The 26,238-nt window shown below is 32.3% G+C and overlaps 3 protein-coding genes across 4 annotated transcripts; 1 reads left to right on the top strand and 2 right to left on the bottom strand.

Annotated features, from left to right (window-relative positions):
- Positions 1-8,586: 8,586 nt before the first annotated feature.
- On the top strand, positions 8,587-17,704 carry LOC107015012 (exportin-T). 2 transcript variants are annotated; one of them, XM_015215160.2, is made up of 15 exons: positions 8,587-10,736; positions 10,851-10,940; positions 11,040-11,129; positions 11,321-11,425; positions 12,393-12,452; positions 12,903-12,965; positions 13,047-13,142; positions 14,503-14,667; positions 15,574-15,747; positions 15,851-15,916; positions 15,997-16,095; positions 16,461-16,607; positions 16,843-17,025; positions 17,121-17,166; positions 17,255-17,704. In XM_015215160.2, exons 1-13 carry the CDS (start codon positions 9,012-9,014, stop codon positions 16,933-16,935), a joined length of 2,973 nt encoding a protein of 990 aa, XP_015070646.1. In that variant the 5' UTR covers positions 8,587-9,011; the 3' UTR covers positions 16,936-17,025; positions 17,121-17,166; positions 17,255-17,704. The 2 variants fall into 2 exon arrangements, with proteins under 2 accessions (XP_015070646.1, XP_015070647.1); XM_015215161.2 differs by having other exon boundaries at positions 9,012-10,736; positions 16,846-17,025.
- A 531-nt stretch (positions 17,705-18,235) lies between these two features.
- LOC107012233 (cytochrome P450 71A1-like) lies at positions 18,236-20,266 on the bottom strand. Its single transcript, XM_015212015.2, has 2 exons — positions 19,263-20,266; positions 18,236-18,990 (listed from the first exon to the last, which is right to left on the bottom strand). Exons 1-2 carry the CDS (start codon positions 20,151-20,153, stop codon positions 18,361-18,363), a joined length of 1,521 nt encoding a protein of 506 aa, XP_015067501.1. The 5' UTR covers positions 20,154-20,266; the 3' UTR covers positions 18,236-18,360.
- A 1,627-nt stretch (positions 20,267-21,893) lies between these two features.
- On the bottom strand, positions 21,894-24,422 carry LOC107012542 (cytochrome P450 71A1-like). The gene is made up of 2 exons (XM_015212412.2): positions 23,494-24,422; positions 21,894-22,792 (listed from the first exon to the last, which is right to left on the bottom strand). The coding sequence occupies exons 1-2, from the start codon at positions 24,388-24,390 to the stop codon at positions 22,163-22,165; spliced, it is 1,527 nt and encodes a 508-aa protein (XP_015067898.1). The 5' UTR covers positions 24,391-24,422; the 3' UTR covers positions 21,894-22,162.
- Between the last annotated feature and the right edge of the window lie 1,816 nt (positions 24,423-26,238).

Genomic DNA, 26,238 nt, shown 5'->3' with positions numbered 1-26,238 from the left:
TTAGGCAAATTAATAACGTTTTATTATAAATTCAGTTCATTTTAATTTATCAATTTTGTTTAATAATTTAAATGAATTATAAGAAAACGTATAAATAAATCAAAATTCGATAAAAATTTAAGTTAACTCACTTATTTAAACTTGTTCAAATTAAACTTTTCATTGATGTGACTCAAACTTTATTTGTCTATTATACGTGACAATCATTTGTGAAATATGACAATTTCACCTACTTTAATGACATGCTATAACAATGTAACAAAACACGCATGAAATTAATTATAGTCAAGCATCAATAAAACGTCATGCTATCAAATTTATATAATTTATTAAAATTGTAAAAATATTAAATATGAACCATTAACTTTAAAATATATTAATTTAATATTAAATCCATAAAAATTTAAATATAGAATATGCCTGTGTATTTGAAATGTGTTTTTTTTTTTTGTTATGCAATGATTTATTTGTAATTATGTCTAAATCATGTAAATTCGGCTGTCATCCACAAGCTTTTTTCTTTATTTTTCTAAACTAAAAAGTGATATATATTACTAGTTTAATTTTATATTTGACAGCTATAAACTAAATATTTTTATTTTGATATTTGATAAAAATGGAGTCAATTGGGGTTTATGTATGAGTTATGATTTATGACTATGTTGCTTGTTGAGCGGAACATCCAATTAGTTATTGTCTAAGATCAATGATTATATTATATCAATAAGTCTTATTTTATTCATTAAATCTATTGATATTTTTTATGTCTTTTTATTTATAATCCGTTTGCTTATTTTCTAATAATAACCTTCACAGACAATTATATACATATTAAAAACTTTTTTTTGAAAAAAATCCAAAAGTTTGCCTTTGTATATACGTTTTATACCCATTCAGTGATGAGAAAAAGATGCTGTTAGGTATAATTTTTAATTACTATCAATGACGAAATATAATTGAGCATTGAAATTAAAGAAGCTTACGCAAGTACTACATCAATTATAGAATAAATGACATACTTTAAATATATATATTACTTTACTTTTAGTAATCATATTATCATACTCAACTAAAATACAGAGATTCAATTATTAGAAGAAAAAAACTTTTATGATTTTTAGCATTAAATAAACTCTTATATAGATATGTGTTCTGCATAAAAAATTATAAGTTTAATTCAATTCATACGATTAAATACTTGCGTCCTTGCCCACGATAGAAGGGATATTCTGGTGATGAAGAAATTGAGACAATTAGTTTAATAAAATATCCAAAACCCCAAATGTGCGGTAAGGAAAATAGCATCATATGCTTGAGTTTATTAGATGGAACATACACAAAGTTTCCTAATCCGTCTGGCAGTAGCTAGGTACTAATTGGCTAAGTTTCTAGGAAGAAAACTAATTATTGTTACGTCGTAGCAAATGATCTTTGAACAACACTTTCAAATTCTTGGCGAGGCATAATATTTCTTTTCATATGATAAAAATAATTAGTTAAAATAAAAAATACGCTCTATTAAAATATTTTTAAAATTATTTACGGTAAAAAATAACTTTCAGAATAAACCTATTTGAAATTAGAGATCATCACCAAATGATATTGAATAGTGGACAAGCCTTACATGAGACAAATTTATTAGAAATCGATTGACTTTTAGAAAAAATTCATAAAAACCCAATTTTTGACTTTGATTTTTTTATTTCTACCTTTTAGATTTGCTTTAACTTTTGGTTTCAAGTTATTTTATCATTTTAATTTAAAATTAAAAGTTTATAAACACTTTTTGTATTTTACTCAAATATTTCAAAAGTACTTTGAATTTTTTTTACTAAAAACACTTTTGAAATAAGTCAATCGAAACCAAACTCTTAAAAAACATAAGAAATGTATTTTAATTATTTTTTTCATCTCTCAAGCACCTTTTCAAAATAAATAAAAAGAAATTATTTTAAATAAGTTAATTTAAATACCGACCAGCAATTAGGAAAAGCAATGAACGATTGTGAATTGTTGCGTCCATTAATTATTTATTGTAACAAAGCAGAGGTATGAAAATAGGAAGACAATTTGGACACAAGGAAAAGTAGATGGAATGGGTTTGCGTGTGGAATTATAATACTAGTAACTCTGTAGTGGCGTAGGAACTCTCTTGTGTTAAACGTGCAAGCTAAGCATATGATTCCTAAAATAAATAATATTGTAATAATTTTTATTGATTTGGCACAAATCAAAAGATTATATTGGTATCTCCATATGAAGGTAATTTACATAATTTAGATTTAAACACGTCTAACATTATTGTTATATATACTTTGATCATATATCGTAAAAATTAAAATCAAATTTAATTATTAGAAATGTGAAATCAGAAGTATGATATATATTTTAATTAGATGTGTGTATGGGGATGGGGGAAGGGGCGGAGCTATTTTGTAGAACCCCTTTTAGCAGAAAATTATATTATTATATATATATAATAGATGTTGAACCTCTTTCGGTTATCTATTTTTACATATTTTCAATCGTTTATTAGAAATTCTGACTCCACGTTATTTTCACATCCTAATAATGGTGACCAAGAATGGCAATGAAATGGTGGGACGGTTACTTCTAGTTTTAGAGAGAGATAGCAGGATGGACCACAAGATTGACTTATTACGAGATAGATTATAAATATCATTAATGTCCATATTGTTTATGCATTAAATTAATAGAGCTTGATTAAAGGATTGCTTGGACATGCATGTGATTTGTAATTAAATTGATAATTAAAGTTTTTGTTTAAATATGCAATTTAAATTTTTTGAGTTATATTTTTTTCATAAACATAAAAAAATTCTGCAATTTCTGAAACCATCAAAAAGTTTTCAATTTGTATACCTTCTTAACAAATAAGCAAACAGTTATTTAACAGAATATTGATATTGAACTATGCTAATGATCAACATTTATAAATTGCATCTCTTTATGTTTCCTTTAACAATGTTTGTGATTATAAACTTTTACATACATATAATTATGATAAAGATTCATTATTCTATAATAATAATAATAATAATAGCTAGTTATCCTTTAATATAATTTTTTAAGATGTATTAACAATCTCATCACACCAAAAATAAGGTTTTTTCTGCAAAATGATTGGTTTCTTTTTTATTTACAAAATATAAACTTATGAATTAAATTTTGCATTTATAAAAAATTAAAATCATGATTTAAAATCTCAAATCATGCTTTTTAAATAACTAGAGATATAAAATCTGATTTCAAATTGCATCAAAAATATCTTATACTCATCAAATACCCAAGTCACGTACTGACTTTATGTTGTAAAAATTACTTGAATGGGTATCTTTTAATAAATAGGAGTAATTATTAATTTTAATGATATTTTTATTTATTATAATTTATAGTAGTACTATAATAAATATGCAATATGTATTAGAAGTGAATCATGTATGTAATGTATATGTATTATAACTATTTTAAAATATATTATGTTTGTTTAGTAAGAAACTGACACATTATATTATTAATATATTAAAATGTGTGATAAACGTATTATCAATCAATAAAGTTAGTATTATACGTGCTTTATAATTGCTCTCTGCAATATGTATTAAAACTATATTATGAATACATTAAAAGTGATAAAATAAAAAAAAATTATTACGATAAATATTTTTTAAAAATAATATATTTATATAAGTTTCCCTTTTCTTTTGTGTTGCTTTAACCTCAAAGTTCGGCCCATCATAATTGTGTTGAATTGGGCTTTCAGTTAATTTCCAGAGTCAAAATGAACAAGGCACATTTTCTAAAACTTCCATGTGAAAATGACGAGTTTTTAGTAATTACTGATTTTAATGATTTTTTACTTATTATTATTTATAATATCACTATATTAAATTTGAAATATGTATTAAAAGTGAATTATATACGCAATAAATATGTTGTATAACTATTTTTAAGAATATATTATGCTTGTTTTGTGAGAAATTAACACATTATGTTATAAGTGTATTAAAATATGTGATAAACGTATTAATCATCAATAAAACTTATATGATATATGAAATAAATTATTTTTTGTAATATGTATCAAAATTATATTATAAATATATTAAAAGTGATCCATTAAAAATAAATATTATTACTATAAATGATAAATATTTTCTTAATACAATATATTTATGTAAGTTTCCTTCTTTATTTTTAAGATACTTCTCATTTATGAAAAATTTGTTTAACAACTGCATCCACTTTTATTGCTATAAGCTGCCTTGCCTCTTCTATCAACTACACCACCACCAATCTCCTCAATATATTGTCAGTTAGACATTATCTTTAACAATTACAATCGGTTATTATTATCAGATATTATCATAATTAGTTTTCAGTTATAACTATCACTCAACAACAATAATAATCAACACTCTTAACCATCTATATTAGCTCGCAATTACAACTTTTAACTACTATGTGAATTTATTTAAGATTTTATAAATATAATATTGAGATTAATTATTAATTATTTAAGTTTTAACACAATATCTTAAAATTAAATGTATAATTAAATGAAAAAATCTTAATTTTGATACATATATATTTATTATTCTAATATAAATGCTTTGATCAAAAAAAAAAAAAGGAGACGTTTTTTAAAAATCAAATTAAGTACTATTTAAATTTGTCATGTATTTAGGAAACATTTTGCACGATAAGATTTTGCTTGGGGAACACGTAATTTGTAATATTAATATTCTTTTCACTTATAGTCAAGATCCTCTTTAGACAAAAATAGTGAAGAAGAAATTTCATTGAAAGGGTCATAGTTGTAATTTTTCAATGTACTTTTGGAAGCTCATAAAATAAGTTAAATGATAAGAGTAAGGAATATTGGATTATTCCGTAGTGCAAGGAAAATTGAATTATTCATCTTTTACATGTAGGATACAGAAATAAAGTTCTTATACCCAAAAATTGACATAAATAGTTTCTTAGCTATTAGAAGTAGGTCTAAAATAGTTTCTTAACAATATATTTAACATATATAGTTCTTTAACTATTTATAAATTTGTTAATTTTGGTTTTTTAATTATACACTTATCAATTTCAGTCCCTTAACTATAAAATTATCGATTTTAGTCTTTTAAGTATTCAAAAACTTATCAGGTTTGATCTTTTTCCATTTTCTAATACAAATAGCTTAGGTTTGAAGTTGTTTTTCTATCTCTGCCCTTTTTTCTTCAAACTACTGTTATAAAAAGAACAATAACGTCTATAATTCAAAATAAAATTAATGAAAAAATAAGATATAAGTCCTAATTCTATTCAATGGAGGATAAAAATAAGCATATAGTTGTTGTCAATGATTTGAAGTCACACTTAAATTTTTAATTAGTGTGAATTTTATTTAATTTACAGATATATCATTTTATAAATTTCGTTTTCTGAAAATTAAATAAATTTCACTCAATGAAATAGTTGGAGTACAAAAATAATTTTTTTCTTTTTATAATGAAGATTAGCATATTCAAGTCATTAATAGCAAAAAATATGCTTCATTTTATCCTCCTTTGAATAAAATTATGACTTATATTTTCTTTGCTCGTGAATTTTATTTTGAGTCGGTAAGGCTAAAGTTCTTCGCATAAGGTTAATTTCTCAAGACATGGATTTTGTTAGTATAAACCTAAGCTATTTATATTATTAAAAATGGAAAAAGATCAAACCTGATAAGTTTTTGAATACTTAAAGGGGTAAAATCGATAATTTTATAGTTAAGAGACTAAAATCGATAAGCGTATAGTTAAGAGATCAAAACTGACAAATTTTTGAAGAAGAAATGGGTAAAAATGCCCTTAACGTATCTCAAAGGTTTGAAAATGCCCTCCTTCCACCTTTTGATTTAAAAATATCGTGAATATTTTTTTAAGGTATAAAATTATCCTTTGTTAACATCAGAATGACATGACAATTGTGACATGAATTTTCTTTACCTATTTCTAAATATATAATATATAATCCACTTAATGTAGAAACTCATTTCGGATCTGACCCACTATGCCCGATCGATATTGGGTCTTTTGTTCCAAACTCTTTTCTTTCTTCCTACCTCCTTTAATTTATCTTTTTTTTTTCATTTCTCGATTAATTTTAAGAAGAAAAATAAGGTAGTTAAATATTAAATTTGTTTCTTGCTGACATTGAAAGTTCAATAAAATTTTTCTTCATTTGGTTCTGAAGTCTCCTGCTTCCAACTATGAACACCACCATTTAAGCTAAAGACCAATTAAAAAAATTTCAATTCCAAAGAAAATGAGCTGTAAAAACAAAAGCTTCCTTTGCCATCTCCACCCATAATTTGGTCTGGGCAAAGGCTCTCAGAACTTGAAGAGAAGCTCCCATTTATGTCCAACAATTTGCAATAAGGACATCTTTAATAGAAGAATAAAATCTCCTGCATTCAGAGAGTCTTGAAAACTTAAGAGCAAACCCAAATAGAGTAGAAAAGCTCATTAAAATTCAATAATTGATTTCAGCAATTCACAAGCAAACCTGTAACCCCCCTAAAAAAGCAATACATTACCTTAGTTGCAAAGTAATGAAATCAACGAAGTAAAAAATTGAAGAAACAAAAACATAATTAGAGGTGTTGTAATTTGCATTCCTAAACTGTCATCTCGGATGCTACAAAAGAGGTTGAGAATCAGGTAAACTGGAGTTCAAATCAAAGATAAGATAGGTTAATACTAAAACGGGTTTTTGGTGAGTTTGAGTTTTTGTAATAAATGGGTCGGGTTGTTGGCTGAAATTTAAAAATTAGGTGGATCAATAAGATGAAGTCATTTGGCTAATTAAATGAATCATTATTTATCATGTTGGTGGGCCGTTAATAAAGGACAATTGTAAACCTTAAGAAATTGTTGAGGGCATTTTTAAATCAAAAGATGGAAGGAAGGCATTTTTGAACCATTCGAGATACGTTAAAGGCATTTTAACCCTTTTTCCATTTTTGAATAGTCAAAGGACTATATCTGTCAAGTACATAGTTAAGAAACCATTTTATACATACTCTTATAGTTAAAGGACTATTTATGTCTTTTTCTCTTGTTATATGCATCACTAATCTTGTTGAACAGATAAAATATAAATAGGGAAAAGAGTCAAAAATATTTCTCAACTTTGTTTTATTCGTTAACTTTATCCTGTTTGGACTGGAATAAACTTGACAAATATACCCCTCATTTGATGGAAAGCCCCAAATCAATTAAAATTACCCGATTTTAATTAAATTATCCAATTTTATTCCAGTCCGACCCACTTAATAACATAACTCATTTCTTTTATCCAAATCAACTTTGCTTTCCCCACCACCTTATACCAACGCCAAGCTCCGTGGCTTGCCGTATGAACTAGCACAAAGTGCTTCTTAGCTTTAGGTCCTAACACGGAATCATTTGCTTATGGAGACTTGCTTTGTTCATTTTTAGTTATTGAAGAACGAACACATAATATGAACTATTACTAGACAACTTTATAATTCAAGGAGTTCGATTCGTGCTAATATATTTTCATGTAGAAGCACCCCCACGCCAACCTATTATTTTGAGACATTTAATTTTTGAAAAAGTTCGACATTTACTAACTTACTCCCACACAGAAGCAACCTCGAGTTGGCTATTAATTGAGGAATTGGGCAAGCAATGTAGTTGGCGTTGGTGCCTTCTTGGTTTGTCAAGCTACATCCTACTACCACCACTCCTCTAAATGCTATTTGGGAGAGGGTGATTGCTTTTATAATGGTGGTGGGAAAATGAAATTGATTTAGGTAAAAGAAATGAGTTGTGTTATTAAGTGAGTCGAGTCGGATTGAATTAAAATTGGGTAATTTAAGTAAAATCGAAATTTTTTAATTGATTTGAAACTTTCCATTCAAGGAGGGGTATATTTATTAAGTTTATTACTGATATAAATAAAATCAACCAATAAAACAAAATTGAAGGCTATTTTTGACCCTTTTCCCATATAAAAATGTATGCATTTTATTTAGAAGTTGAATCAATAATTTTGAACTCATTCTACTTCATATTCATCAATCCATAAAACAAATCAAAGAAAGTAACAAGATAAATTTAGGATCGACAGACAAATCTAGAATACATTTTTAATGGTCCTAAGTTTTCAACAATAACGGCGAAAACTTAATCTTTCATTATCTAATAGTGTTGTAAAAAAGTGATAAGTACTCTAATCCCTAACCTTCGATTTTATATTCTTCAAATTCAAATCGAATCATGAAGTCAGTTTTGTAAAGAAGTCTCTTGCTCTAATATGAAATTTTTCTATGCAAATTTAAACTTATTCAAACGACAACATAAGATACTTTCACGTGATTTTAATTTAAATTTGAACCCGAAGTTTAGTTAAACATCAACTTAAAGACTTTTTTCGCGCGAATTCAAATTTAAGTGGGAGAACAAGGAATATAATTTTTAAAAATAGATGAAATTTTAAAACCAAAAGCACATTATTTGTTTAGTAAAAGGAAAAATAGAGGAGGTAAGAGAAAAAGAGTTGATAGGCAAGTGAAGGAAGTATATAAAGAGAGATCTCACAAAAGCCTCCGTCTTCTCCTTCTTCCTCAACCTCTTTAACCAAGTCTACACAGTCTCTGCTCCTTCGCAGTTTTTATTTTTTATATAAATTTTTAAAAAATCAGAAAAATCTTTCAGTGATTTTGATTAAGAAACCCTAATTCTGGGCCGTAAGTTTTACTCCATTGTTCAATACAAAACCCTAGTTCTTTAATCTTGCGATTGCCCACCATTAAATTTTCCGCAAGCATTTTGAGGTAAGCCCCAAAAGATCTATGTTAATAAACGCTTAAGTATCTAATCAAATTCATTATTAAGTTATTATTCAGATTCATAAGGAAGATTTTTGAATAAAAAATCTGATCATTGTTGAGGTTTTATTAGGGTTTAGGGGTTTAAGGAACAGTTATGGATGATCTTGAAAAGGCAATACTTATAAGTTTTGATGAATCTGGGGCAGTTGATTCTGCTCTTAAAGCACAAGCAGTTGGCTATTGCCAACAAATTAAAGAAACCCCATCAATTTGTAGTATATGTATTGAGCGTTTATGTTTCTCTAAACTGGTTCAAGTTCAGTTCTGGTGCTTACAATGTCTGCACGAGGTTCTTCGAATTCGGTATTCATCAATGGGTCCAGAGGAGAAATCCTTTATCCGGAAATCTGTGTTTTCATTGGCTTGTTATGAGAGCATTGATGATAAGAATTTGGTAAGAGTTTTGGATGGTCCAGCTTTCATAAAGAATAAGCTTGCTCAGGTTATGGTTACTTTAATTTGTTTCGAGTATCCGATGATATGGCCTTCTGTATTTGTTGATTTTTTATCAAATCTTAGTAAAGGTATAGTGGTTATTGATATGTTTTGTCGAGTTCTCAATGCATTGGATGAAGAAGTTATTAGCTTGGACTATCCGAGAAGCCAAGAGGAGGTGGCTGTGGCTGGGCAAATTAAGGATGCAATGAGGCAGCAGTGTATTTCTCAGGTTGTTAGGGCTTGGTATGATATCCTTCTAATGTACAGGAATTCCGATCCAGATTTATGTTGCAGTGTGTTAGATTCTATGAGGAGGTATGTTTCGTGGATCGACATAGGTTTGATAGCAAATGATGCGTTTGTCGGGTTGTTATTTGAGTTGATGTTGGTGAGTGGTTTTCCCGATCAACTCAGAGGTGCTGCTGCTGGTTGCATCCACGCTGTTGCTGCTAAGCGCATGGATCCGAAAGCAAAACTCACTCTTTTGCAGAGCCTTCAAATTAGAAAGGTTTTTGGTTTGGTAGCAGAGGATAATGACTCTGAGTTGGTCTCAAGTGTTTCTTCTTTACTTACTGGATATTCAACTGAGGTTTTGGAGTGTTCAAAGCGTTTGAACTCCGAGGATGGGAAAGCTGTCTCAACTGAACTATTGAATGAGGTTTTACCCTCTGTTTTCTATGTAATGCAAAATTGTGAAATTGATGAAACCTTCAGTATTGTGCAATTCCTCTCTGGGTATGTTGGCACATTGAAGAGTCTGGCTCCATTGACCGAGACACAATCACTTCATGTAGGTCAGATACTGGATGTTATTCGGTCCCAGATCCGATATGACCCAGCGTATCGCAATAACCTCGATATGTTGGACAAAACAGGAAAGGAAGAGGAAGATCGGATGACTGAGTTTAGGAAAGATTTGTTTGTTCTACTTCGGAGTGTGGGCCGTGTAGCACCTGATGCAACTCAGCTTTTCATCAGGAACTCCTTAGCTAGTGCTGTTGCATCTAATGGAGATGTGAATGTTGAGGAGATAGAAGCTGCACTCTCTCTCCTATATGCCTTTGGGGAATCACTTAGTGATGAAACAATGAAAACAGGAAATGGTCTCTTGGGAGAACTAATACCAATGCTTTTGTCGACAAAGTTCCCTTGCCACAACAACAGGCTTGTTGCACTTATCTACTTGGAAACAGTAACGAGGTATATGAAGTTTTTTCAGGAGAATACACAATACATACCTTTGGTTTTGAGTGCCTTTCTTGATGAAAGAGGCATACATCATCCAAATAGCAATGTGAGTCGAAGGGCAAGTTATCTTTTCATGAGGATTGTGAAGCTGCTCAAAGCAAAACTTGTACCCTACATAGAGACTATTCTGCAGGTATGATTTTCCCACCCCCTTGCCCACATTTCATCTCCCAAGTTTCTGTCTGTGGGAAGATCTCATTTTCTTTGGATTCTATTTCTAAATTACTCACTTGATATGTTCATTCAGAGTTTGCAAGATACAGTTGCTCAATTCACAACAATTTATGCTGTCACTAAGGGGCTCTCAGGTTGTGAAGATGGTAGTCACATTTTTGAGGTAGATCTGCAGACATGGTCATGTTCTTAGGACACGTGCATCAGAGATTTTTTCGACTTGCTGGCCTACTTCCTTACTCACATTCATGTCATGTTGTAGGCGATTGGCTTATTAATTGGAATGGAAGATGTACCACTTGAAAAGCAGTCAGAGTACCTGACCGCCTTGCTTACTCCTCTTTGTCAGCAGGTCATTTCATTAGCCAAAGACTGTAAATTGAATTTTCTTTGGATTTTGATTAGCTTGATTGATGCACATATGCATTCAAATGGTATAAATGGTGCTTGCATTGTATGGTTGCATGTTTAATATGGAATACGAGTATTTATGGTCACCTGCTTCTGTTAAATAGATGAACTGACTTTAGATACATCTCACAGGTTGAGGATTTGCTCTTAAATGCCAAAGCCCAGAATCCTGAAGAGTCTCCAGCAAAGATCACAAATATCCAGCAGATAATTATGGCCATTAATGCTCTGAGCAAGGTTTGTACTTGTGCTATCAAACTCACTACATTATCTTATAATTTTTTTATCCTTATAGTCTTGTACATCAAATTATTTTATCAATAACACAAAAATGTGGTGTCAAAAGTATGTAAGAAGTTGGTTTGCAGTTCAATCACAATTGTCTCTCAAGGTAGCCCTAATATTTGGAATTATCCTTTAAAGTATGGACATAAAACAACAACAAAAAGATCTTCTAGTACTGGTTACATATATTTCATGACTATGGGCATCTCTATTTCTTTTATACCAAATAACCCACAAAAAAAAGATATTGTTGCGTTTCAAGCTGCCCTTCTTTCTGTGCTAATCTTATATAGCATGCTACTCGACAGTGCTTCAACATCAGATTTTGAAAATCCATTGAATTGTTGAACAAAGAGAAATCCAAGTTCTATATTTGATTTAAAGCTGCAATGCAAAATGTGGTTAATGTCCTCCCCAAACTCCTTGCATGAGCAACTCATAATAAATCACCTCTCTTTATAATGTATGCCGCTAAGATGCAATTCTTCACAGTGTTGCCATTTTCGAAAAAAAGAAGATGCAATTTTTCACTGCTCCCAATCCAGCATTTTATGAATTATCTAAGAAATACCATACCTGATAACAACAATTATGCCTCAGATTCCTCACTTAACATATTTCTACATATAAATTCATCTCAGTGAACATTATGCAGAGCAACGCCTACACCTCGGTCCTTGATAAGTTTGGATTGGCTATACGAATCCACAACATTATACCAAATAAAATTAAAAATTAAAAGTACAAGAAATTCTCAATATATTTTCAGCAATATGACAGCCGCCTTTAAGCAATTTTTTTCTTGGGATTTCTGTCTTCTTGCTGAGCTTACTACCATATCATGTTTCAAGCACTGGCGATTGATTCGGCATTTGTAGCCTATTCCTCCTAACCTCGCCACAATGTTTTTGCATGTCAGGGTTTTAGCGAGCGTCTTGTAACTGCCAGTCGTCCTGCAATTGGTCTCATGTTCAAACAGGTTGGTTGATTGGTGCTTGAGTTTTTCTCTTGCTCTTCTAGATTAGTTCTAAACTCCACCTCATGTTTTTATCTGTTTGTGCTTACCAACTACTGCTAACCATACATTTTGGCACACTTGATTATCAATATGCATGTCAATTATTTCGTATGTTGTTAGAATTCGAAGAAATCCTGAATATTCTCCTTTCAGTAGTGTCTATTTAAGGAGGCTGGTATCTGGATTAGCTGTCTTTATACTTCAATGGATATTTGGTTGTTTACTTTGTTCTCAGAATAAGTGAATGACAAAGTGTGTTGTTATTCCCCTTCCTTTTTTTTACACTATTTGTTTTTCTGGTGCACCGGTTGTAGGGAGACAGATTTTAAATTTTTGTGGTTAAATAATGCCCTAATCCAAGTATTGCTTTTCTGCATCAATTCTTATCATGTTGATTTCTTTTTCATCCAGACATTGGATGTCCTTCTACGTATTCTTATCATATATCCAAAGATAGAACCCCTGCGGTGCAAGGTATGATTTCTTGTTATTTTTGTTCTATTTGATGCACCTTTGGTGATGCATTTCCTTACCTGATGATGTTAACTCCTCTAGGTCACATCATTCATTCACCGCATGGTGGACATACTGGGATCATCTGTATTTCCATATCTACCAAAGGCACTGGAGCAATTGCTAGCCGAAAGTGAGGTGAAGTCATTATGATACATTTAACCAAAGTCAAATCATATTTTGGAAAGTGTACTGCGATATCATGTCTCACTATTTGGTCTGTGTTGTATGATTAACTTTGATTTTGGCCATAACAATCTTAATTTTGTGTCTTCTGGCTCATAGTTTGAGGAGCAAACCATTGGCCAATGCTTTGCATTTTCCTTTGTGAAAAAATAATGTTGACAAATGCAATGCATTTTGCTTCTGATGTATGTATTTTAGGCGAAGTAGAATGTTCTAAACTATTTTACTACAATAACATACCCAGTGAATCCCACAGAAGTGGTTTGGGGAGGATAGTGTATACGTAGACTTTTAACCATCGGCTCAAGTGAAGTTATTCAAAGTAGTAATGGAAAGAAAAAATGGCAGTTAGGAAAAACATGACAACTAATAGGAAAGCAGTGGGAGCATATATCACAGTCCCATTCAGTTTTACCTCAATAAAAGAAATCAATTAATCTCCAAAAAAGAACTTTCAAGGAAAATATTTTCCTTCTTAACAAACACATCCATCATCTACATATAGCATTACGCCATGAGACCTCATTCACGATTAGGGTAAACAAGTACACCTGAGGTCAGTTTTTTTTTAAAAAGCATGACCGTGGTAGATTCACGGTGTAAACTCACAGTTATAGACTTTTACTGAAATCTTTTGTATCTCCTGATGCTGTTCTCTCATAATAACTGCTAATTTATATTTATCCTTAATGATTGTTTAATATTTAATACGTTTCCATTCTCATGCCCAGGGCTCTTTGTAGCACTTCATTGCACACTTTTTCTAGGTTAATGTGCATCATGTGTAGATCCTTCATTATTTTTATGTATATAATTTTCATTAATTTCCTAGCAAGATAGATTGCAAGAATTTTTAGATAATGCAAGGTTTCTATTTGGTAGACTTGCATAATTTCTTGGTTATGTTCAACCACTCTTTACCGAATTTCTCAATCTAAATCAGAGGCAAGCTTAGGAAATGTTGGGAAGTGTAAAATCTTATAAATGGTTAGCATGATATTTATCAACGAGTACAACATTATTGAGATGCATACAGATGAAATTGATAAAAATCAACAGTACTAATTTTGGAAACAATGAATAAATTATGTTGGCAAAAATTTCCAAGTTCCAACAAATGTTATATAAAAGATTTTGTTATATTGATGTAAACTAAACTATGTTAACATGTTTGATATCGTGATATTTAAGAGATTGTAACAGACTATAAAATGGGAAGGTAACTTTGTTCAGAGAGCATACGCGTGGTGTTCATTTCACATCAATGATTGATATCTTCATGAGAATAACTTTCTTTTGTTTCACAATGCAGCCGAAAGAACTAGCAGGCTTTTTGCTATTGCTTAATCAGCTTATCTGCAAATTCAACACTGGAGTTCAAGACATTCTGGAGGAAGTTTACCCTGCTATTGCTAGCCGAGTATTTAATATCCTCCCGAGAGATGCTTTCCCTACAGGTCCTGGAAGCAATACAGAGGTATGTGAACCCATCCTTTGTATGTAGAGAATTGCCATCACAAATATCTAGAGAGTAAGCTGTGGCAACTCTTTAGTAGCTCAGCCCATCCTTGCTGTATTGTATATGGACTGCACTCTTTTCTATGGCTTGCAAGTGGAGAAGAGGGAGAGGGAAGGTGATATCCATTAGCAAATTTTGTTTTCCCAAGATACGAAGGCTAATTAATTGCTATCCATGAGAACCGTCTAAGTTGCAGTTATTTTCTAGCAGAGACCTTAAGAGATGATTTTCACAAACACCTACATGACCATGTCCAAGACCAAAGTTAACGTATTCGCTGTCAACTGAGAACTCCCACATGCATAGTCCAACCAGTCCCAGCTCATTTGATATTCATAAATTTTGGTTCATGCTGGATTTTCCACGAGTTTTAGTACCAATTGCTCTGCCGTTGTTTTGTCCCTTTTTCCTATGTACTGATTGTTTTACCCTTGCATGTCCCTATTTTCTGGGTACTCATCTATCTTCAACTCCTAGCAATCCCTTGCTACCTCATGTTCATGGTTATTCTCTAGAATCTTCCTTATTTGTCTTGCTTCCATTTCTATCACTAAGGATGTCTGCTGATGCGATTGAGCTTTTATCAGATACGTTGGGATTCCTTGTCTGTGGTTTCTCGCCAGTTGCATTATTATTGTTCCTTCATTCAGATTAGATTGGTCAGCATATGCACTCATTTTTGCAAAAGGATACGACCGATGTATAGGAAATATCTTAAAAGCTTGAATTAAGCAGACCATAATCCTGGTTGGATTATTACTATCTAATGTATATCCTGGATTTTGTATTTGCATTTGGAGCAGAGGATGCTTCTTTTTATAGTTTCTTGTACTGTCCTTTCATGATAGTTGTATGTCATCTCAGGAAATCCGTGAGCTACAGGAACTTCAGAGGACATTTTACACTTACCTTCATGTGATTGCTACACATGATCTATCATCAGTTTTTCTTTCCTCCAAAAGTAGGGCTTACTTGGATCCGATGATGCAGCTGATATTACATGCATCCTGTAATCACAAGGATATCCTTGTTCGTAAGGTTAGTTTAGCATTGGTCTACTTGTGCTATTTAGTGTTAAGGAGTTTCACAAAAATATGCTATAGCCCACTTATTGGAACTTCATTCCTTACGCTTCTTTCAGGCATGTGTACAGATATTTATAAGACTAATCAAAGACTGGTGTGCGAGTCCATATGGTGAAGAAAAGGTGAAACTGTCTTTGAGCTTCACTGCAGCAATAAAGATCAATTGTGTCTATTAGTATGTAAAATGTCTTCTCTGTTCCAGGTGCCTGGTTTCCGAAGTTTTGTGATGGAGGCCTTTGCAACAAACTGTTGTCTGTACAGTGTCCTTGACAAATCCTTTGAGTTCCGTGATGCAAATACGGTATGTTGGTGCATTGGCTAGTCTAAACTAACATTATCAATCTTGTCTGTTATCTGTTATGGCGCAACAATATGAGCACACAGTGCTTTGATATGAATATGTTGCTGTTACTGTGAATTAGTTCATTGTCATGTGGCTGATATTATTTGTGGCCTTCCCCTTCTGGAAATAGCATTTGATGGACCAATTAAATATCTCCTGTTTCTTCCTGCTGCAGCAATTTACTTGATCTCTCTGATTGCCTCATTTTCTTGATCTGCAAAATCATACTTGATGTTTGCTATAGTAATATGATTGCAAGAATCTGATATTCCTGGGTTGCATAATTGATCTCCCTTTTCTTGTTTCTTTAATTACCATGGCAGCTTGTTCTTTTTGGCGAGATTGTATTGGTTCAGAAGGTCATGTTTGAGAAATTTGGCAATGATTTTCTTGTTCATTTTGTATCAAAAAGCTTGCAAAGTGCTCATTGCCCTCAAGATTTAGCTGAGCAGTATTGTCAAAAAGTGCAGGTATTGTACTTTTTTCTTTGACATGCTGAATTAAATTTTAGTAAGGATGGTGACAGAACCATCTGTTCAGAAAGCACTGTTTGAAGAACTGGAGAAGTAGAGATCACAGTGTTGGAATCCTCCTGTTTTTTTGAAGGGCTGGTTATGAATAAAACCTCCATTAGTATGTACAAGCAAACAGAATGGATAATCTGCTTTTACTGACTTTTCCTTGTATTGTTCTGGCTTTTATTAGCAGGGTAGTGATATTAAAGCGCTGAAATCATTCTACCAGTCACTTATTGAAAATTTGAGACGTCAACAGAATGGAAGCTTGGTGTTTAGATAGCATTTCCTTGCGATGAGATCAATCACTTTATTGTTGCCTATTTGCTTCTTGTTGTAACCAGTTGTCCTGGTTAAATAATTTTGTCAACAGGTACGTGTCCCAATGTATATGCTATACTTGTTTAATAGCTTCATGTACTTGTTCTGCACGACTCTTTTATAATATTGTTATTTTTCATTTTACAGGGTTCTTTTCTGTACATATTATTTGTCGAGTCTCATGGACAGCGAGGTATGGCAAATAGAATGCTTTTATTGGTGAACTCGAAACTCCTATTCATATTCTATGTTGTAATCTGTTTTATGCTCTCATTTGGTAGGTGTAAATTTGCGGAAGCAGTTTCTTGATATGAAAATGTTAATTATCACAATTTTGCTGCTCACAACAGTGAAGGCTGCTGAAGGCGTTTTTGTGTAACTGTATTTATTTTTACAACGCCGCAAGGGAATATTTTTTACAGCGCCTTTGAGTTGCTCTCTGGTCCCGTCTTCTTTTAACAGTGGAAGGATTTTCAGTTAGTTCTATGTGCTTCAGTATGCGGGTGGGTTGGGATTTTTAGAGAGGGCGGGTGGTTCCCAATGTCATTGCAGTTTTTTCTGTGGTAGCGTTTGCATGAAGTAGTGGATTTTGATTGTATTTTGGCTATAATTTTATTTGTTCAATAGTGGGAAGAATTAGGCACTTGGGAGTTAGTTTTGTTGTTTTGTACATTGTCAAATAAAGATCAGTTTTTCTGAAGTCGTCTGTGTTTTAACATGGTTTTCTGTTAGTCATTCATTCAGATGTTGAATGGTTCAATTTTACATGAGGCGGGGGGTTGGTTATATGAATTTTCCTTTCGTCAGTTAAATCTCATATCGTATCATCGTCATAACAATAAACAACATAAAAGATAAAAATATAGGCGTCTTTAGCTAAACCAATCTTTTGAGATCACTTCCTTAACGGAAGTGGAAGTTCATTGTAGTCTCTTTTGACCCCTTCAGTTAGAGTTGGCATGGTTTGACACCTTCGAACTAGTGCTTCCATAGGTTGATTTCATGTCACATTTTATCCTCGTATAATATAACCATATAAAATCGATTTAAAAAAGAACATTGATCTAGTGGAAAAATAAAATTAGAGAGCACAAATTAAACATCACCCCAAGATAATGGTATTTGTGAAAATGACCCCCCTTGTCTTTGGGTATTAAAATGACATGGCAGAATAGAGGATTCGTATAACAAAAATTGTACTGGGAGGAATGAAATGTGATGAATTATTTTTGAAACAAGAAATACATTGTTTCCATAAGAGATATGTTTCAACTTGTAATTAAATTCTTTATTATTATTATGAGTGATGTTCACTTCCAAGCAAATAAAAGGATACAAGATCACAAAGTAGTTAAACAGGGCATCAAATCAAACAAACAGTGCTGAATTAAATAGAGTAAAGTTTTGATGGAAGCCTCGGCTCAACCACAGTAGAAAGTGGAAACTTTTTGGGCGTTGAAAGTCCAAAAATTTCCTCCATGTTGAGTTCCTCAGGAGTCCTATTATCAGGCAATGACCAGTTAAATCCATGAAGAAGATTAGCTAAACTAGCTTGAATCACCTTAAGACCCAAGCTGTATCCAGGGCACATCCTTCTCCCAGCTCCAAATGGCAAAAGCTCAAAATCATGTCCTTTGACATCGATAGACTTCTCCAGGAACCTCTCGGGCTTGAAAGCCTCAGGCTCGTCCCACAAGGTTGGATCCCTTCCGATAGTCCATACGCTCACCAGGACCCTGGTTCCTTTTTTAACGTCGTAGCCAGCTACCTTGCAGTCTTCCCGACACTCACGTGGCACCAACATTGGTGCCACTGGGTGCAGACGCATAGTCTCTTTTGCAATTGCCTCTATGTAAGGAAGATTCGGGATGTCTTTTTCTTGTACCCATCTGTTTTGGCCTATTACTCGATCCAATTCCTCTGCAACTTTTTTGAAAATCTCTGGCTTCTTTAACAGCTCTGAAATTGCCCATTCCACTGTCACTGCTGAACTCTCAGTTCCACCAGCCAACATGTCCTGATTTTACTCATGTCATAGAGACAGATTTTGTTATTTAGCTAAAAAAAGATAAAACAGTAGTTTTTTCCTACTAGGACAGAAAGTGGAAGTGATGCCATTATCATAGATAATTATTACAAGTATATTCCTTTTTCTTGTTGGAAAACGATAGCTAAATTTTGGGTCCACACAATATCTTGTCATTGGCCATATCAACAGAGTCCTGAGTGGAGTGGTTGGTTAATGAAAATTACTTGAGTTTAATTAAGTTATGTATATTGTGGTTATACCTGAGTGAATGCTTTAACTCCATGTCTCTCCAGCTTAATCTCTAGCGTTGGATCATCAGCAAGCTGCAATAGAACATCCACCATGTCCTTAGCAACGTAGTTTTCCACCGCGTTCCTTCTCACGTTATGCTCATCAAGTACATGCTCCAGAAATTTGTCGAATTTCTTGCTTACAACTTTCATCCTCTTAACATAACCTTGCAAGTCCATGAAATCAAGCCATGGAATTGAATCTCCAATATTAAGGACTCCATTAAGTAAGAACAATTCATCCAACATCTTTTTAAATTCATCGGGTGTTACAATGGAGTTTTTGGATTCGTCCAAGTAACTTTTTCCCAATACCATTCTGCTAATAACATTTAAACTCAGAGTTGTCAAATAATCTTTCAACAGAATGGGTTTTCCCGATGTTTTGTTCAAATTATGAAGAATAGAATGAAGTTCCTCAGCGCGAATATACTCATATGAATCGAGCCGTTTTGCGCTGAACAATTCCATCAGGCACATTCTACGTGCCTGACGCCAATAGGATCCGTACGGGGACCAAGTGATATCGGAATAGTTATAGGTGGTGTATTTTCCAGCAGCGGTTTTAGGCCTGCCGACAAAGTTGATATCCATGGTTTTAAGGAATACTTTTGCCATTTCAACGGAGGAGCCTACTACAACGGGAAAAGACCCGAATTGTAGTTGCATAATGGGTCCATACTTGACCGATAGATCGTGGATGGATCGGTGAGGAAGGCTGCCAATAAGGTTTAAATTTCCGATGATTGGCCATGGTTTTGGTCCTGGAGGTAAGTTGAGTTTCCTTTGGAGAAGATATTTGGAGAGAAGCAAAACAAACAGAGTAGCAACAAATACTGCAGTCCAGCTACTACCTTCCATTATGTTGTTTGTAGTGGAACAGGACTGCAAGTGCTAATTGTTTGGAGTGTGTTGTTTATGGCTTCACCAGAGCTGTATTTATAGTAATGGAGAGATGGTCTAAGTGTTACATGAATAATAATCGATAGATATTTTATATATATATATACTCCATGTGTTACACATATATATATTGGGACAACTATTTTCTTTAATAGATTGTTGAACATTTTTCTGTCACTTCAATAGAGAGAGTACCAACAAAATTTGTGATGGAGCGATAACTATTGCTTCATACTTAACAGAGATTCTGAGTTTGAGGCTTTTTGATATAGAGTCGTTTTTTAGGAAGCGTTTTATCCCAATGAAAATTTTCTTGGTACTATCTGAATTTAATTTGATTTTAATATAGATATCGTACGCCGAATGAAAGAGAAAAAAAAGTGTAATAATGTCCTGGAAACTATGTTTCCGTTGCCTTTGGTTTTCCAAGAGACTTTTTATTATTTCCTCCCTACCTTCAACAGTGTGTTAAACAAGTAGAATTTAATAAGTAGAACGAGTGGTTTATTTTTTAGGTAACATTTGTCATTTAAAATTTAGTTATACGATTAATTTATATAAAAGAGTGAACTGATCTTATAACACAATAACAAGTTATATGTTTGTGCATTTCACTTTAAATTAGAAATTACGTGTACAAAAATGTCAAAGTCTTCCAATTTGGTACGTGATTGATTGCACCTTAATAGTAAAACAAAAGTATAATCGATAAATCCTTCTGCTAGCTCAAAATAATTAACTTAGATCGAAAGATTCAGTTAAAGAAGAAAAAGTTAGAAAGGAGAATGAGTATTTTTGAATAATAAAAAAATTATTAATTATTATAAAAGAACTAGTATATGATTTGAGTAGCTCTTGGATTGGTTACAAATGACTAAGGTCATTTCTATTTATACTTGTGTAGGAATGATTGTCATCTTTCCTACAAATATCTTCCTTAAATATCATATAGTCAAGATTGTTTAAATTTTTCTTAAGTACAAATATCAAAGATATTGCTCTTGAAAATTCTACTAAATACCTGTAACTTTAATTTTCACTCCTACCAAATTTTGTGAAGAATTGATCTGACGTTTACCTCGACTTTGACTAGTGACTCTTATTTTAATCCCTACATGATTTTTAATGACAAATGAATGGGATGGGTGATAATAAAATGAACACTTCTTACATATTCTAAAATTTGTAAAAGTTATTCGATTTTACGTTAAACTATTACAACGAATAATAAAGTAGTACAAGTTCATAGCTTAGGACCCTTAACATGTCTTTCAAGTGTGTCACCACACAGTGGAGTGCCCCAACTACCAGTACCATCCAATCACCAGAGAAACTGAAAAAAGAAAAATAGATTCTTAAGGAAGTTCATACACTTGATATATCAATTAATGAACAACTTGCGTGATTTACTTTCCTAATTCACAACTGATTGTGACCTATCCACAACACCATAAGACAAATACATACTTGTTTCTTCTTGACTGCCTTTGCTAGTATTGTTTGAGTTATAAGAGGAGTCTAATATCTAAAATATTTAACAAGGATATGATAATAGGGACCATGCTGATAATCATTCTATTTACACGATGGGATATCAGACAGTCGCTTCACTAAAAACTAGAACGATAGATAGAAGAATGGCTTCAACAAAAATCCATATTCCATTTCATCATAATGAACTAAAGTAGTATGACTGACTTTCTGAAAACTAAAATAAAAGAGCTAACTCATGATGTGAAATCTTTCCAAAAACATTCTTACATTACAGAAATATTGAAATTGATTCATTTTTCTTAACCTTGATTAACACATCCTGAGTGATACAAACATATAAGCAAATCCAGGTGACTGAGGGGCAAAAGCGAAATAAAAGTAGAGTATTAGGACCATAGCTAGAGTTTGTTTAGCTAAAGTATTTGGATAAAGAAACGCTGTTTCGATGGAACCATAGTATAGTAGATGCTGAATCAAACAGAGTAAAGTTTTGATGAAAGCCTTGGCTGAATCACAGCAGAAAGTGGAAACTTTTTGGGTGTTGAGAGCCCAAAAATTTCCTCCATGTTGAGTTCCTCAGGAGTCATATTATCAGGCAATGACCAGTTAAATCCATGAAGAAGATTAGCTAAACTAGCTTGAATCACCTTAAGACCCAAGCTGTATCCAGGGCACATCCTTCTCCCAGCTCCGAATGGCAAAAGCTCAAAATCATGTCCTTTGACATCGATGGACTTCTCCAGGAACCTCTCGGGCTTGAAAGCCTCAGGCTCGTCCCACAATGTTGGATCCCTTCCTATAGTCCACACACTCACCAGGACCCTGGTTCCTTTTTTAACGTCGTAGCCAGCTACCTTGCAGTCTTCCCGACACTCACGTGGCACCAACATTGGTGCCACGGGGTGCAGACGCATAGTCTCTTTTGCAATTGCCTCTATGTAAGGAAGATTTGGGATGTCTTTTTCTTTTACCCATCTGTTTTGGCCTATTACTCGATCCAATTCCTCTGTAGCTCTTTTGAAAATCTCTGGCTTCTTTAACAGCTCTGAAATTGCCCATTCTACTGTCACTGCTGAACTCTCAGTTCCACCAGCCAACAAGTCCTGATTGTACAATACACATTTTAATCTCGTCTCATCAACTTTAATCAAGCATAAGAAACAACTACAAATAACCTAACTAGCTATGAACTTTCTCGCTAATCATAGTTAATAACTTTATTATAATGTGGTGCTAAATAGTATTAGAGCCGTAATTTTTTGTTATTTAGCTACAAAATTCATTTATATTCTTTTAGTAGTCACTTTCTATTTCTAAAATAGCTACAAATGGACCACCTTAAATTGTCCGTTTTACTTAGACAGAAAGTGGATGTGATATCATTTCTATAACACTATCATTGATCCACTTCAATTATTAAGAGTATATTCATTTTCTTGTTGAAAAGTGATAAACCAAATTTTGGGCCACAATATCTTGTCTGCATCCATATTCAATAAAGTGGAGCAGAGCACTGCAGTAGGGATTCTTCAGTGCAAGGTTAAATGAGAAAATTACTGTTAAAGAATGACAAAAGTCCTATAGCTATGTACTCCTTATAAGGCTTTGGGTGTTAAAGATTGACAAAAGTCCCACATCGGTGGTTAATGAGATGGGTGGACTTCTTTTAAAACTTGGAGTGTTAAAGAATGACAAAAGTCCTGTAGCTATGTATCCTTTTTAGAAAAACGTTACTCCAATTTATTTTTATTTGACTTTTAAGTTATATATATATGGTCATTAATTATAAGAATAAAGTGAATACCTGAGTGAATGCTTTGACTCCATGTCTCTCCAGCTTAACATCCAGAGTTGGATCATCAGCAAGCTGCAATAGAACATCCACCATGTCCTTAGCGACATAGTTTTCCACTGCGTTCCTTCTCATGTTATGCTCATCAAGTACATGCTCCAGAAATTTGTCAAATTTCTTGCTTACAACTTTCATCCTCTTAACATAACCTTGCAAGTCCATGAAATCAAGCCATGGAATTGAATCTCCAATATTAAGGACTCCATTAAGTAAGAACAATTCATCTAACATCTTTTTAAATTCATCAGGAGTCACAATCGAGTTATCGGATTCGTCCAAGTAACTTTTCCCCAATACCATTCTGCTAATAACATTTAAACTCAGAGTCGTCAAATAATCTTTCAGCAGAATCGGTTTCCCCGATGATTTGTTCAAATTATGAAGAACAGAGTGAAGTTCCTCAGCCCGAATATACTCGTATGAATCAAGCCGTTTTGCACTGAACAATTCCATCAGGCACATTCTACGTGCCTGACGCCAATAGGATCCGTACGGGGACCATGTAATATCTGAATAATTATAGGTAGTGTACTTTCCGGCAGCGGTTTTAGGCCTGCCAACAAAGTTGATATCCATGGTTTTGAGGAAAATTTTGGCCATTTCTACAGAGGAGCCAACTACGACGGGAAAAGACCCGAATTGTAGTTGCATAATGGGTCCATACTTGACGGAGAGATCGTGGATGGATCGGTGAGGAAGGGTACCCATAAGGTTTAAATTTCCGATGATCGGCCATGGTTTTGGGCCTGGAGGTAAGTTGAGTTTCCTCTTGCGAAGAAATTTGGAGAGAAACAAAAGAAACAGAGTAGCAAGAAAAACTGCAGTTGCAGTCCAGGTAGTACCTTCCATTGTGTTGATTGGACGTTGGATGAAAAGTGATAGTGTTTGTGTAATGGTTAATGGTGGCTTAACGAAAGCTGTATTTATAGTAATTGAGAGATGGTCGTTACTACCTGAATAATTTAATGAGTCAATATAAATTTAGTAATTTATTAACGGGGAGAGTGGACTTGTATAGTTAGAAAAATGTCTAAAACATTTCCTGGAAATTATGTTTCAGTTGCCTTTACTCTTCCAACAAACTTCTTCTTATTTCTTCCTTACTACCTTCCAACAGGATGTGAAACGACTTGGAATAGTAACATAAGCTAGCCCACATAAAAAAATAAAAAAATAGGACCAATTTTTATTTTTATTTTTTTTGCCGGAATATTTAATAGCTTGCCTACTACCTTCCCCTCTTCTCATTTTTTTTTTATAAAAAAAACTGCTTCTTGTTTTGGTATAATTTTAAAATTTTACTTTTGAATATGGTGATTTTTTATTTTTTACTTTCAATTATGATGATTTTCAGATTTTGACCTCTTTCGATGAAGTTTATAGATCAAAATATACCTATCCATTTAACCTTATTTACTTGACAGATTTTTAGAAAACTTATTTGTTATTCAATTCATCTGTTATTTAAAATATAAAAAAATAGAAATTCAAGATCAGATATTTCAAAGAGGTAAACTAAACATCTGAAATAGAGAATATTTGTGTGAATGAAAAAACAAAAGGTACCCCACAGTCCACCAATTTGAAACTCATTGGAAAAAAGTATAGATGGATGTTGAACAAATCTGATTCAAATAAAGGCAATTTTTTTTAGTTGTAACAGTTGCTTAATGAGGCACTCTGAGTAAAATAATCACACAGATGTTATTATTATATTTTATAAATGTTTAAGAAAATAAATTGTGTCAATTTATGTATTACTTTACATTTTTCGAGAGTTAGTCAAACAATTTAAATTTGATTGAAAATTTGCACATGTAATCTTCAATTTTTTTTGAAAGAAAATTTATATATTTGTAAACTACATAAAAGTAATATAAATTACAATTAAAATAATTCAAATATATATATGAAAATTCATGAGCAAAAATAAACTTATTTAAATTTTGAAATCTTAAAAACGCCAGATAAATTAAAATTAAAGAAATAAAATTTCAAATCCCTTTTTTTCTATCTATTTTACTGCTTAATCAAGCATAATCACATGAAATAAATCGAAACCAGTAATGAACCAGGAAATGAATAAGTAATGAGTTGTAAGTTTCTATATTTTGACTTTTGATTTTTTTGTAATAAAAATGTCTAACCGGAGGTCACTAGTTTTCCAAATTTTGTACGTGATGCACCTTCTGCTAAATTTTGAGAGACTTGGAATGAAATTTAACTTGACTTTGACTAGTCACCCTTCATTCTTTAAATTTAATCATTGACATGAATCTTAGCTAAATAATACACAAAATAGGAACGGTGATTTTATAATTAACAATTGTTTATGTTTCTAACAACCAGACCCTTTTTTTTCTTTCAGAAAAAGAAAATCATGGTACTATAATCGAGTCATATATTTCTGATTCAAGTTATTGTAAGCGGAAAAAATTTATCTGGCATCGGTTGTTTACATTAAAATTTATTATTGTATGACTTAATGAAGTAAAACACATGTTAATTGATTAAGATTGAATAAAATGAATTGTAAATTTAAAAACGTGGTGTGCATGTATTGAATTGATGTACACACCCTGTGCGGGTATAACGAATTAATATTTTAAAATGTTAGTCAATTATAAGAATTTATCTAATAAATTTATTTAAGTTACTTTTTATATCAATAAAATCACTCAATTTAGATTTTTATAT

Source organism: Solanum pennellii, chromosome 3 (assembly GCF_001406875.1).
Source record: "Solanum pennellii chromosome 3, SPENNV200".
Taxonomy (NCBI): domain Eukaryota; kingdom Viridiplantae; phylum Streptophyta; class Magnoliopsida; order Solanales; family Solanaceae; genus Solanum; species Solanum pennellii.
This window is presented reverse-complemented; position numbering and strand designations above follow the sequence as displayed.